The sequence below is a fragment of the Centropristis striata genome, chromosome 1 (genome assembly GCF_030273125.1).
Source record: "Centropristis striata isolate RG_2023a ecotype Rhode Island chromosome 1, C.striata_1.0, whole genome shotgun sequence".
Lineage (NCBI taxonomy): Eukaryota > Metazoa > Chordata > Actinopteri > Perciformes > Serranidae > Centropristis > Centropristis striata.
Window position 1 is genome coordinate 13,172,124 of NC_081517.1, and position 14,768 is coordinate 13,186,891.

The 14,768-nt window shown below is 39.7% G+C and overlaps 2 protein-coding genes across 2 annotated transcripts in view; one reads left to right on the plus strand and one right to left on the minus strand.

Moving 5' to 3' along the window:
* commd1 (copper metabolism (Murr1) domain containing 1) overlaps positions 1 to 7,240 on the minus strand; it is a 16,544-nt gene extending 9,304 nt beyond the window's left edge. Inside the window, exon 1 of the mRNA XM_059336977.1 lies at positions 7,058 to 7,240. Within this exon, the coding sequence (XP_059192960.1) occupies positions 7,058 to 7,231 (174 nt within the window). The 5' untranslated portion in view covers positions 7,232 to 7,240. The remainder of the gene's footprint in view (positions 1 to 7,057) is intronic.
* Positions 4,532 to 6,113, plus strand: si:dkey-96g2.1 (uncharacterized protein LOC795315 homolog). Its single transcript, XM_059336965.1, has 2 exons — positions 4,532 to 4,700; positions 5,156 to 6,113. Exons 1-2 carry the CDS (start codon positions 4,585 to 4,587, stop codon positions 5,730 to 5,732), a joined length of 693 nt encoding a protein of 230 aa, XP_059192948.1. The 5' UTR covers positions 4,532 to 4,584; the 3' UTR covers positions 5,733 to 6,113.
* Positions 7,241 to 14,768: the final 7,528 nt, after the last annotated feature.

Here is a 14,768-nt window from a genome sequence, read left to right on the forward strand (position 1 = left end):
TCAGAGACCTTCTCCTCGCGACTTGCAGCCGCAAGGAGGCGACCCTCTCGTTCCTCGGGGAGAACTCCAACAAAGCGGCGCTCAGCCGGGGGCTTGTGAGTATCCCCACACCCGCCCGGCGCCTCTCACCCTGGGCAACTCCGGAAAAGGAGAGAGTCCAGCCTCTCTCCAGGAGTTTGGTTCCAGAGCCCACGCTATGTGTGGAGGTGAGCCCAACTATTTCTAATTGGTAACGCTCCACCTCCCGCACAAGCTCGGGCTCCTTCCCCGCCAGCGAGGTGACGTTCCACGTCCCCAGAGCTAGCCGCTGGAGCCGGGGGTCAGCACGCCCAGGTGCCCGCCTTCGCCTGCCGCCCGACTCACACTGCACCCGACCCCTATGCCCTACTCTGCGGGGGTTGGGCCCACAGGTCGGCGGATCCATGTAGCTTCTTCGGGCTGAGCCCGGCCGGGCCCCATGGACAAAAGCCCGGCCACCAGACGCTCGCCTGCGTGCTCCCCTCCCGGGTCTGGCTCCAGGAGGGGGCCCCGGTTTACCCGTGCCGGGCGAGGTACGCTGATTGTCATGGCTCCGCTTCATAGAGGTCACATCTAAAACTACTGCATCTAAAACCTTTTTGAAGTAGACATTATGTGCAACAGCAGAAAGAAAAGGAAAATTATTTCACTAAGAGGTTTCTTGTTATGTGGGTTTCTACCTGCACAGGTATTTTATTTTTATATGACTTTTATTTTAAATGTGCTAACAAAAAAAAATTATATGATGTCTTTGGAGTCATATTCATGTGCATGCTGAAGATGTTTAGGATTTTTTACCTCTGAGATGTAGAAGAGTAGAAATACACAGATGTTTAAAGTACAGGTCATTTGAATCTGAATGTAAAAATGCATCATTTGATTTGTTTTAATTAATGAGTGCTGTGTCATTTATTAACAACTAAACCACAGGTTTAAATGGGATTAGACATTTAAAAAGATATGCATGTCAAGACACACACACACCCAGTGCGTGCACAATTATTAGGCAAGTTGTATTTTTGAGGATTAATTTTATTATTAAACCACTACAGCGCTCTTGCTCAATCCGAAATGTTAATAAAGCTCAAACCTGAATACTTAAGAAAAAAAAGTGAGGTATGGTCTTTCTCAAGAGAATATGTCAGTGTGCAGAATTATTCGGAAAATATTGGTGTGCAGAAGTATTAGGCAACTTTAAGAAAAAAAAAATATTTTCCCATCTCACTTGTTTATTTTCATCTGTTAAAGTGAAAATAATGAACAAACAACTTTGAAAAATATGACCAATATAGCCACCATTCTTTTCAATAACTGTCACAAGCCTTCCATCCATGGAGCCTGTGAATTTCTTTATCTGGTGACGATCAACTTTTTCTGCAGCAGCAACCACAGCCTCCCAGACACTGTTCAGAGAGGTGAACTGTCTCCTTCATGGCGAATCTCCCATTTAAGAAGAGCCCACAAGTTCTCAATAGGGTTTAAGTCAGGTGAGGAAGGGGGCCAGGTAATTTTCCTGTCATCTTTAAGGCCTTTACTGGCAAGCCATGCCGTGGAGTAATTTGATGCATGTGATAGAACATTGTCCTGCATAAAAATCTTCTTGAAAGATTCAGGCTTTGTCCTGTACCACTGCTTGAAGAAAGTGTCCTCTAAAAACTGGCAGTAGTTCTGGGAGTTGATTTTAAGTCCATCTTCAATCCAAAAAGGTCCAACTAGCTCATCTTTAATGATACCAGCCCATACCAGAACCCCAACTCCACCTTGCTGGCGTCTGAATGGAAGTAGAGCTTTGTGCCCATTAGTGATCCAGCCACGGGCCCATCCATCTGGTCCATCAAGTGTCACTCTCATTTCATCAGTCCATAAAACCTTTGAAAAATCTGTCTTCAGGTATTTCTTGGCCCAGTCTTGATGTTTGCACTTATGTGTCTTGTTGAATATTGGGGGGATTTCAGCCTTCCTTACCTTGGCCATTTGTCTAAGCACTGAACACAGTGTACTTCTGGGTACTCCAGGTAGGTTACAGAGCTGGAATATGCCAGCACTGGAGGACAATAGCTTCCTAGTAGCTTCACGCTTGATTTTTCGTAAGTCTTTGGCAGTTAATTTGCATCTTTTTTTCTCTACACGTTTCTTTCAGCCCTGTTGACTTTTTGCAGCAAAACGTTTGATAGTTCTGTGATCACAACCCAATATCTTTGCAATTTCAAGCGTGCTGCATCCCTCTGAAAGATTTTTTTTACAATTGTTGACTTTTCAGAGTTCTTTTCCGGCCCATTTTGCCTGAGGAAAAGAAGCTGCCTAATAATTATGCACACCTTGATATAGGGTGTTGATCTCCTTATGCCACACCACTCTTATTACACAAATACACATCACCTGATATGCTCAAATCCAATAAGCATCATCATCATCATCATCATAATCATTTCAGCCATATGGTGGGTAAAACATAAATCAGTGTAATGGCTTCAACATACTCAATTGCCTAATAATAGTGCACACAATGTACACACAGACAGACACTTTTTTTTTTAACCTCAGATAAATAATACAGAAGATGTTCTTGGGCGTGATTTAGAAATGCTGTTAGCTTTTTTCTTTATTATTTTAATCCTATTTATTCTTTATTTTCATAGTTATCATTTGCAGAATTGTCTGACAGTGTAACTCACAGTTAATATAATGTAGAATAATGTTAAATATTATTTAATAAAGTTGAATAATGTTTGAGAAAGTAGCTCTCTGGGTGTGTCTACATGCACTGAGCTGTTGCCGTGTGATTGGCTGAGAACATATTTGTGTATACGAGCAGTTTAACAGGTGTAATGACTATAAAGTTCAGTACAATCCCATCTATTCCAATTTAAATACTGTATTTGAATAACTGCACGTTAACAGAAGAGATACAACTGACACCTCAGAGTTTTACAGCTGGTGTCACTCAGTGGAGGAAGAAGTAATCAGACGCTTTAATTCAGTAAAATACTCCATACATCTAAAACTACTGCATCTAAAACCTTATTGAAGTAGACATTATGTGCAACAGCAGAAAGAAAAAGAAAAGTATTTCACTAAGAGGTTTCTTGTTATGTGGGTTTCTACCTGCACAGGTATTTTATTTTTATATGACTTTGATTTTAAATGTGCTAACAAAAAAAATGATATGTCTTTGGAGTCATATTCATGTGCATGCTGAAGATGTTTAGGATTTTTTTGTTTTTTTTTTTACCTCTGAGATGTAGAAGAGTAGAAATACACAGATGTTTAAAGTAAAGTACAGGTCATTTGAATCTGAATGTAAAAATGCATCGTTTGATTTGGTTTAATTAATGAGTGCTGTGTAATTTATTAACAGCTAAACCACAGGTTTAAATGGGATTAGACATTTAAAAAGATATGCATGTCAACACACACAGACACAGACACACACACACACAAAGATAAAACTGATCTCTCTTTACTGTGCGTCCTGTGATAAATAATTAAACTAGCTCCCATCCTGCAGGACTCCAAAACAATATATCAGCCTCCACTTTGCACCACTGTTTCCACTAACACACAACCTGTTTCCTGCAGGTTTGTTACTTAATAATGTCGGCAACACTTTACCCAACATGTTTGACACATAGCTTTTACAGACTGTTATAAGACACCATGCACGCACACCTGACGCATGCAGGCGTGGATTAATATTCATGTGCATGTTGCATTTTGGAGTAGAAGTATATATGTCTTATTTAAAACGTAGCCAAAATAAACCTTAAACCCTTTTAGTGAACACGTAGTTTAGTGGAGTAAAACCTTGTCATTTGGTGACTCTGCCAGCTTGCAGGAACTTTCTATTCTACAACTGGCCACTTGCTGTTGTTTAGATGATATGGAAGTTACTCAACTTCTTCTTCCTTCAGAAATGTTGAAAAGTGAAACCTACTGAACTTTTACTTTCATCAGAAATGTCTGCTGCACCGTCACTCACTTGTTCCTTCGTGCTGTACTGATAACACCCTATGCAAAATGCAAAAGATACAATTTGAGTGACCAAAAAAGGCCATGGTGCCACGTTAAGGTGTCCCACTCCACTATAAAAATGCTCCTCTCTTCTGACTGAACTCACTACAGCAACACCTTGTTTCCTCCAACAGAAGAAGAAGAAAACTGCTTCAGAGGTTCCATCCAACATCTTTCTCCACCAAAACTAAACAAGGTACCAAGATCTGTGTTAAATGTTTGGGATTTTATGAGATCACAGTTTATGAGAACAGTTATTTTTAAATGTGCATACTGTAGCATATCAGCCATAATATGACCAACTTCTGTTCTCTGCCCTGAAATGACATATTGGAACATCTCTAGATTTACCTGCTCTCTGTTTAACTGGAGCTTTTGGTTGTTGGTTCAGGATTAATAACTGAGGAGTTTGTCTTAAATGAACAGACTGTTTCTCAGTGAGCAACACTTTAATGTTTTGCAGATTAAATAAATATTTTTACCTGCATATCAACTTGTTTTAACAGCATTTCAGAGACTTTATTTCAATAACTAACCCTAACTTGATGTGTGCAGATGGCCAGCCTGAGTTGGATCGCTGTGGTGCTGACCTTCAGTCTGTCTGTTGGAAACAATCTGGCTGCTTTGGATCAGAATTACCTTACAACAATTGTACAACAAATCATGAACAAGTAAGTCAATGTGTTTCCAGTTGTTAGAAGAACACAAAAGTTTAGTATTCTGAACACTAAAATTACTTTCAATAACACATTTACATTCATTAAGAAATTCAAAGTAGTTAAACGTTTTATCTTTAAGAAAATAACCTTTTCACACCCACCAGCATGTTTGGGGTTCAGATGGTTAAACTCAATAGTGTTCAGCCATGAACACAGCTAACAGGAGCACAGAGAGGGCCTGAGGCTCCTCCTGGCCTCTCAGCTCTTTGAGCCCCACAGAGGTTTTCTCTAGTCCCAAATAATTCTCCACTGTGAGCGGTTAATTGTTACTAAAGGAGACAATTATGTAGGGATTTAGTGTCTTCAGTAAATGTCCAATCAGGAATGGTTTACTGCAAAATACACCAAAACACTTAATTAATACTCTGACACAAGGTAATGCTTTGTGTGTCTGATTTCATTTCCAGGTACGGAAGAGGTGACAGGCAGTACAGTATTGCTGTAACCGTCCCAGAGGACAAGACGAAGCTTCATGAAGTCTTTGATAGTGACAAATCTACAGCTGTGAAAGAATATGAAAATGGTGTTGTGTACGTAGGTACAAATGTGGTTGCAGCAAAACCTAACTTTATCCCGGGAAGCTATACAGAGCATGCAGAGGCCCGTGTGCTGGACAAAGTCCAAGAATTAGCTAATAAAGAAGGTTACATCCTGATCATCTATTCTTACTATTCTCCATGTGGTGCCAAGTGTACAGACAAAGACCACAAGTTCAACATCTTAGACAAGATAAAAGATAAAGTCAAAAACATATGGAAGGAATATGCCTTTGTGTTTACTACAGTATTCGACAGGACCAGCACAGAAGAAAAGATCCCCAAGAAGCAAACTGAAACAGCTCTTTCTCATCTAGCAGAAGCAATTGGTCACGACAAAATATCCGCTTGTTACACAGAGAAAAATGACTTCATATGTCTCAACTGCTACAACAACAAAAAAGAAGTTGCACCTGAGTGCATTGATAACTTTTATTATTATGATTAATATTAATTATATATCTGAGCCCCAACAGGGCTGTGGTAGAGTTGATTTGGCGTAGAGGATTCAGGTCCAACTGATGGGGACCAGAGAAAAATAATAATAAAAGATTTATGCTTAACTGCTAACACTTTCTCCTTTAAACTACAAGCTTATTACAAAGACAGGCTAAGGACCCAAACACACTTGAGATGTTTTTTGTGGTCCAGATCATTAAACTGCAGAGCTTAAATCATTCTCCTGCATACATACTATGAGCTTTATGGTTATTGTTTACCTTCACACTGTTTTGGGGGTTGTTCCATGTAACGGCTGTGAATCACTGTACTACATATGTGTGTAAAACATGACCAGATCCTTCTGAATAAAGCTTTGCTCAGCATCTTTTCTGATCTGTCTGTGTGTCAGTCATTACTGTTCTCTAATAAACTGTTACTGTCCTTTCAAACCAGCAGAACTACTTTATAGCTTCTGTGCTCCACTGTCCTGCAGTATACAAGGAGCTGTCTCTGTTATTCAGTCTGCCTGATTCATAGAAATGAGGTGAAGAAAATAACAGAAACATGTCAGTAGAACACAATAATATTCAACAGCTCCACAAACACTTTAAAACATTAGAACAATCAGATATTGCAGCAATCGTATTAGACTGAATTTTAAGTAGGTGTTCCTAATAATAGGTGAGAGTCCTGTAAATGTATTTTTCAATAAAGAAAACTAAATTCAAAGAATTTTTAAAACAAAATTTAGTAACAAAGACGTTTATTTTGTCTCATGCAACTGTACTCCTATCTGTTTAGAACAAGGTGTTTGTGTAATTATTTTTCAAGATTTAAAGAAAAGCATGTGAGGAAAATAGTGAAAATAAATAAGAATAAACCCTCAAAATAATGGAATACTGAGATATTCCATTAAATTGTGTATATTCTTTATTTTCCAATTAAACCTACTTTTCAGTTGGTCTCGACAACTAATATTAAGATAAAATATAATTTATTAGTCCCACAACAGGGACATTTCCAGAATAAAAGCCGCAAAGTGGACAGAAAAATAACAACAAATAGTAAACAAGCAGTATAAAGTAGAAATATAAAAACAGTATTACGATTAAACAAGTAGAAACATGAAAAATATTAATTAAAAAAATAAATAATAAAAATTGTATTTAGAATGAGTTACATCCCACCACTGATTGCATTTACACTCTTTGGCTACAGCCTCTCTAAATGTCTATACTGCAATGCAAACATGATTTATTATAGATTTTATAAAAGGCCATATTGTGGCTGATATTTCTGCAGTGTTGCTTCCAGGTTGGAGTGTTTTCTTACCTTCAGGAGGCCTTTCATCTTCTCATGCAGAGCCTTGAACTCTTCCTGCGGCAGCTCAGGGTACAGCTCGTTCTTCAGCAGTTCCTCTGTGATTTCTCTGTTGTTGTAATAAACTTTCTGAGCGATTCCGTTCAACAGTCCGCTCAAAGCCTTCGTTGCTTCCACGTCCGCCATGTTTTCCTTCTCAATGTTGTCACATGAGGCGCAGGCATCATGTCACGTGAGAGGCGCTCTAACACGGCATTGTGGGAGTTGTAGTTTTACACCGCTAGATACGTTTTTTTCCTCCACATTATAAGTGCTCTGTGGTGACTGGAATTGGATATTAACTAGGTATAAGTTATAACGTGTGTTCAGTAGGGTTTTGGTATGTTTTAGTTTAATTTTAGTCAAATTAAAACCAGTGGTGGAAAGTAACTAAGTACATTTCCTCAAGTATTGTATGTAAGTACAACTTTGAGGCATGTGTACTTTACTTGAGTATTTCCATTTTATGTAACTTTATACCTTTACTTCACTACATTTTGCAAATGCAAATATTGTACTTTTTACACCACTACCTTTAGCTACCAGCTTTAATTACTTTTCAGGTCGAGATTGAACAAAAAACATGATCAATTTAAAGTGATTAGACTTTTTAATAAAAAAAATAAATAAAAACTTCTTAACAGTATATTGAGTAGTTGAAATGAGGCCTGTGTTAACTAAATTAAAGCACTGCTTACATATATTTATCAATATAAATAATGTAATAATATATTTGGACTATATAGCCATTCTGCATAATGAGATACTTTTACTTTTGATACTTTAAGTACTATTTGATGCTGATACTTTTTTTTTACTTTTAATTGAGTAAGTTTTGAATGCAGGACTTTAACTTGTACTGGAGTAATTTTGCAGTGAGGTATTAGTATTTTTTATTTAAGTAATGGAGCTGAAAAGTTTTTACACCACTGATTAAAACCAAACCAAACCAAACACAGCAGCATATTAAATACTGGAAGTATTGGAGCAACGCTGATTTAATTTTGACTTTTGCTGATTATTTATTTATTGTTTGCAGTCAAGTATCTGTTTGTCCAAAAGGCTAATAATAAAATAATAATAATAATTAAAAAAAAATAAATAAATAAATAAATAAATTAATAAATAAATATTTTAAAACCCACTCATTTTTATTAACAGTCAGGTAAATATTTTTATATTAATCAATATTAATTTTGTTAAGACAAATTCAAACCAAGCATATGGTTAAAAAGAGTACCGAATTTTAGCCTGGGTATACCCAGACTGCCTTGCGCGCTCGAATTTAATTTCGAACCTCCAGACGGTCTGGCAACTAAGCCAGTTTCGTAGCCCTGTTTTAGGGATCCAATCACAGAGCGGGGAGGGACGGTGAGACGATGACGTGTGCTACTTGGCACTTGGAAGCTTGTAGTTTTCCGGATCCAACGTGGCTGCTGCAGACGCGAAACTCTCTATAGCTGCAGATGGTGTTTTAAATAGTTTAGAGCGAAAGTTGAAAGGCGAAAGGTCTCTCGGCGGCTCCGCTGAGATCACCGGCGTTATGGTAGCGGGGCTATTAGCGTCGCTAGCGGCTATTAGCGCCACTAGCGGCTAATAGCTATTAGCGTCGCTAGCGGCTAATAGCCCCGCTACCGCGGACAGCGGAGCCGCCGAGAGGCCCGCAGCAGCTTGTTTATTGCCCATAAAATCAGTGGATGTGTGTGACAGAATGACATGAGGGGGAATAAAGCGTGAAAATAAATAATCTTGCAGAAAGCGAGAACTGGAGAAGCAAAGCAGCAAGCAACACTCTCTCACAGACACACACACAACAAACATCCATTTCTGTTGCTCTACTACGTCATCTGGTATAACTGATCTGATTGGCTAAGAGCTACCTACAGACGCTTTAATAGACATTCTAAGCGTCCAATAAACGGCTCTGGAGGATCGTAAACCACACCTCCTCTACGGAGAAATAAACAGCAGGTGTCCAGACCTAATCTCCAATGAGATTTGGTCTGGTGTTAGCCAGGCTAACCGAATTTAACAATAGTTACTCATTACTTGTGTTTTTTAAGACATTTCCGGGTTCAATTAGTGCTGTTTTAAAAAAAAAATCCATCTAGAATGAATTAATAAATACATAAACAAATAAAACCAGGAACAAAAAAAACAGAACAAAATTAATATACCCCATTTAAAGCAACTTTTAACAAGTTTCCTTAAATTTCCATCAACATTGTATTTACAGCCAGCAAATATTAATCTCACATTTCAATGTTGTTTTATCTTTTAATAGAAAAACACACAAAAAACCCCATCCAGGTTAATGTATTTACATAACAGCCCAGTATCTCATATTTTATTGTTATTTTATATTTTACACATAATGCTTTATGTATGTATCAGAAAAAATAAAAAATAAAATAAAATAAAATACATTTTCCTGTTTGCCTTTCTTTAACGAACAAGAAGACTTCCGGCTGCCATCTTTGTTTGGAACTGTCAAGCAGCTCTGGAGACAGATAAAAACATCTTGTTCTCGATGTAGCAGGAGGGTTACTTTTGTTGCAGCGGGATTAAAGTATCTGGGGGAACATGGAAATATTGATACAACAGCGGTAAGTGTTGTCAAGCGACCTGCGGAGTTTTTTTGGTTTGTTTTGTACTCATTTTCGAGAAAACCTGAGGCTTATTGTGGCAATTAGCTAACAAACCGCTTAACGCTAGCTAAGAGATGTTACGGATGAAAGTGCGACCGTGTTAAGTGGCGACTTTCAGTCGAGTCAGACCGCGGTTTTCGAAGTTACGGTGTCGTGCCAAAAAGTGATTGCCTGCCAGAATCTGATTTCTGGCCGCGGGAGCGCGCACGGCAGCCCGTTGAGCGGTAGTGTTTACATTATGAAGCTCATGAATGAATGAGATCAAGTCATATTCAGGCAGAAATAACCTTTGAGTAACTGTATCTGGCCTTCAATCAATTTTTGGCAGGTGAAAATGCCTATTTTGTGTTGTAATGGTCCTTTAAAGGGATTCCAAGCTGTCCTGTGAGCTCTAGTGTTTACATTATGAAGCTCATGAATGAGATCAAGTCATATTTAGGCAGAAATAACCTCTCAGTAACTATACTATGCCTTCAATCAGTTTTTGCGAGGTGAAAACTGATTGAAAACTGCAACACACATCCAAACATGGGAAGCAAACGCTATGTAGGGATCAGATCAGATAAAAAACAATGCAGAGTCACGAGGATCATTGCAAAAGTTATCATATCTTTATTGAAACCCCACCAATAAATCATATTCATTATTGTCTAATTTCCAAAGACAGGGCTAAACAAAGTCATCAGACATACCAAGCAAGTAGACGTGTCTATCACGTAGTTGCCATGTCTGATTTCGCTACAAACTACACTTCTTTTGGCCACAGTTGTAATAATTACGCAACAACAAACGTTAAACTTTCGAAGCCACATGCCTTTGCTATAATTACATTATAATACAGTTGTGTGTATCTGCATATTAAGACCGTTTAATCCAGAGAAAAGCAGACGTGTTTACGCTACCGCTCAACGGGCTGCCGTGCGTGCGCCCGCGGCCAGAAATCAGATTCTGGCAGGCAATCACTTTTTGGCACGACACCTGTCAATCATTTTACAGTGGTAGTATGTAGTGTTGGAATGTCACTAAATACATTTACTCAAGTACTGTACTTAAGGACACTTGAATATTTCCATTTTTATGTAAATTTATACTTTTACTTCACTTCATTTAGTTGACAGCTTTAGTTACTTTTCAGGTCGAGATTTAACATAAAAAACATTTTAAATTTAAAGTGATTAGCCATTAAAAAATAAATAAACCTAATAACACTATATTAAGTAGTAAAAAGAGCCATACACTGTAACGAATTGCTGTAAATTTACTGCAGGATTTCAACAGTATTAAGGCGTTTTTTTTAAATGCAGTGCTTTACTGTCAATATTAAAGAAAATCTGTTCAATTACAGTCCATTCAGTTTTTTTTAACAGAACTGTGATGTATTCCTAAAATACAGCACTTTACCGTAAAAGTATCTTAACTAACACTATCGTGCAGTATTTTGTGCACTCTGGGAAGTGGGAAGAGCATTGCCCGAGCTGCACATGTGAACCTGCCATTCTTGATCCATCCCCATCCTTCTAATTATTTGGTGAGTATAGCAATTTTATTTGATTGTTTTATATTATATATTAATATAATTGTTTTATTTGATTGTATTTGTTTTGTTTGCATTGATGATAACTGCATGTGCACATCATGCTATAGAAGGATTCACCAGCTAGCTAGCTAGGAGCACATTTGAATTTCTACTAAGTTAATGTGTGTTGACATCTGCATTTTGCCAGTGAATTCATGAAACTTTATGATAGTCTTGTGTAAACATTTTACCGTCTAAGTCACTTCGACAGTTGACTACAGTGCATGCTAATTATTGTGTGTCACAGTGCAGATTCAAATAAAGGCAATATTATTTTCAAGATATTTATTGGATGACAAATTAAGTACTGAAGAATATTTGTTTTGCTGTAACCGTGACCTTGCATTGTGCAAGGGACTGTTCATTTGTATTTAGATTGATTTTTGACATATTTCTTTGATATTACAGATGCAGTAGATGACTTTACTGCTGCCCTACTTATCATAGTAAGTAGCATACTTGCATGTTCATCACATCACAACAGTCAAGTCTGTTCGGCTTGCAATGATGTTTTCTTGTCGGGTCTGTAGACAGCTAGCTAGATCTGCAGCTAGATGATACTGAGCATTTGGAGGCTAGTCCAGAAAACATTGATGATTCACTGTTTTTAAAGAATCTTGCTTTTATCTTAAACTACAAGCAAAGTTGCTACTTGTCCAGATTTGTACAGTATGTACAGTGTTCCACCAGAGGGGCTAACACACTGGACCGGGTTTATTCCAATCTTAAGCATGCCTACAGAGCTGTCCCCCTCCCACATCTGGGCCTGTCTGACCATCTCTCCCTGCTGCTCATCCCTGCATATACTCCCCTCAGGAGGAAAACCAAGCCAGTTACAATAACTGTAAAAACCTGGCCAGAGGGTGCTCTCTCTCAGCTGGAGGACTGCTTCGCCACCACTGACTGGAGTATGTTTGAGCATCAGAATCTTCAGGTCTTCACCGACTCTGTACTGTCCTACATCAAGTTCTCCATGGACAATGTAACAGTGGAAAAGCACATCCGTGTCTTTCCAAACCGGAAGCCCTGGATGACAGGCCAAGTTCAGTCACTCCTGAGGGCTCGTAACTCCGCCTTCAGGACGGGTGACCAGGACCTGTACAGCACTGCAAGAGCGGACCTGAGGAGAGGGATTAAAAGTGCCAAGGTGGCCTACAAGAAGAAGGTAGAGGAACACCTGTCCAACAACAACCCCCGGCAGGTGTGGCAAGGACTAAAACAGATAACTAACTATAAAGGCAGCTCCTCAGTTACCATCAGCAGTGACGCCTCACTGGCAGAGGAGTTAAACCATTTCTTTGCCCGCTTTGAGGCCATGAGCCCCCACCCAGCCACACTGCCCCCACAGACTGACAGCCCACACACACTCACTGTCCAGGAACATCAAGTGAGTAGAGTGTTCAGATCAGTGAAGATGAGGAAAGCTGCTGGTCCCGATGGAGTTACTGGTGAAGTACTCAAAGCCTGTGCTAGCCAACTCTCGCCTGTCTTCACTAAGATCTTCAATCTCTCTCTGTCACACGCCACCGTCCCAGCCTGTCTCAAGTCAGCCTCCATTATCCCTGTCCCCAAAAACTCAACCGTCAAAAACCTCAATGACTACAGACCAATTGCACTAACATCAGTAGTTGCAAAATGTTTTGAGAGACTGGTGTCACAACACATTAAGGACTGCCTCCCCCCTGCCTTTGACCCACACCAGTTTGCATACAGGACCAACAGGAGCACAGACGATGCCATCTCGACAGCCCTCCACTGTGCTCTGAGCCACCTGGAGCACCCGGGGACCTCGGTGAGGATGCTGTTCGTCGACTACAGCTCAGCCTTCAACACCATCATTCCTGACATCCTGGTGGACAAGCTAGCTGCCCTGGACTTTCCCCCTCCCACCTGTGCCTGGATCAGGGACTTCCTTTCAAACCGCCCACAGACTGTTAAGGTTGGTGCCCACAACTCCTCCACCCTCACGCTCAGCACCGGCTCTCCACAAGGCTGTGTGCTGAGCCCTCTCCTGTATGCCATCTACACCCATGACTGCACCCCCACTCACCCCACAAACACCATAATCAAATTTGCGGACGACACCACCATAGTGGGGCTCATAACTGGAGATGATGAGTCGGCCTACAGGGACGAGGTGCAACATCTAGCAGAGTGGTGTGCGAAAAACAACCTGAGCCTCAACACCAAAAAAACCAAGGAGGTGGTCATAGACTTCAGGAGGCAAAAATCTGACACGGCTCCTCTCCTCATCAATGGAGACTGTGTGGAGAGGGTCCCCACCTTCAAATTCCTGGGGACTCACATCTCAGAGGACCTGACCTGGTCAAGCAACACGTCAGCAGTGGTGAAGAAGGCCCAGCAGCGACTCCACTTCCTGAGAGTACTGAAAAGGAACAGACTGGAGGAGAAGCTGCTGGTAACCTTCTACCGCTCCACCATCCAGAGTGTGTTAATGTTCTCCATCTCTGTGTGGTTTGCAGGCTGCTCAGCAGCTGATAAAAAGAAGCTGCAGAGGGTGATTAGGTCAGCTGAAAAAACAATTGGCTGCCCCTTGCCCTCCCTGGACGACATCGCCAGCTCCCGATGTCTTTCCAGAGCGAGGAACATCGCCCGTGACCACCTTCACCCAGGTCAGCACCTGCTCAGCCTGCTGCCCTCTGGGAGGAGGTACAGAAGCCTTAAATGCAGAACTAGCAGGATGAAAAACAGCTTCTTTCCCTGGGCTGTCAGAACTCTTAACACCCAGAACTCTCAACACCCACATAGGATAAATTAATTAAAAAGTGCAATAAAATGGACATGTGCAATACAATTGATATGTGCAAAACACTCAATTGACCTCATGTATGAATTATAGCATTTTAAGTATCCATTTATTTATTTTTATACTTATTTATTACATCACATGTCCTTGTTCTTGTTTTTGTCCTTGTTTAGCTCGGTATTTTTTTTAAATGTTTTTACTCATGTTGTTTTGTGTTATGATTGTCATAACTATGCACCTTATGCAGTGGCACTTTCAATTTCGTTGTATAGTGAACTATATAATGACAATAAAGACTATTTGATTTGATTTGATTTGATACTTCCATCCTCCACCATTCAGACAATCATAGAAGATATGCAGTCAATACACAACATCGTCATGAATGAAAAGGTTAGATACTTTAAGTAGAACCTGATTTTTTCTTGTTTTCAATCGTAACTCTATACATTTTCTGACTTTTATTGTTTTATTTATCAGATTCAGTTCAACAATTGGACTTTTACACATTGAATAAACATATATATGTCATATTTATAATTTTTCAGGTGTTTCGTTGGAATAAACCCTGAGAGAGGCACCAAGACTGGACGAGGCAAAGTCGTATCCAAGAAAACGGGCAAAGTTACAACCAAGAAGAGTACCACAGTGAACCTACATGTGTCCACTCTGCTAAGGAGACTCATGGATTTT

Excerpts from the sequence above, each read along its gene's own strand:
- si:dkey-96g2.1 (XM_059336965.1), top strand. The coding sequence starts at position 4,585 with ATGGCCAGCCTGAGTTGGATCGCTGTGGTGCTGACCTTCAGTCTGTCT. Across the intron at positions 4,701-5,155 it reads GTACAACAAATCATGAACAA|GTACGGAAGAGGTGACAGGC; the intron begins GTAAGTCAATGT and ends TTTCATTTCCAG.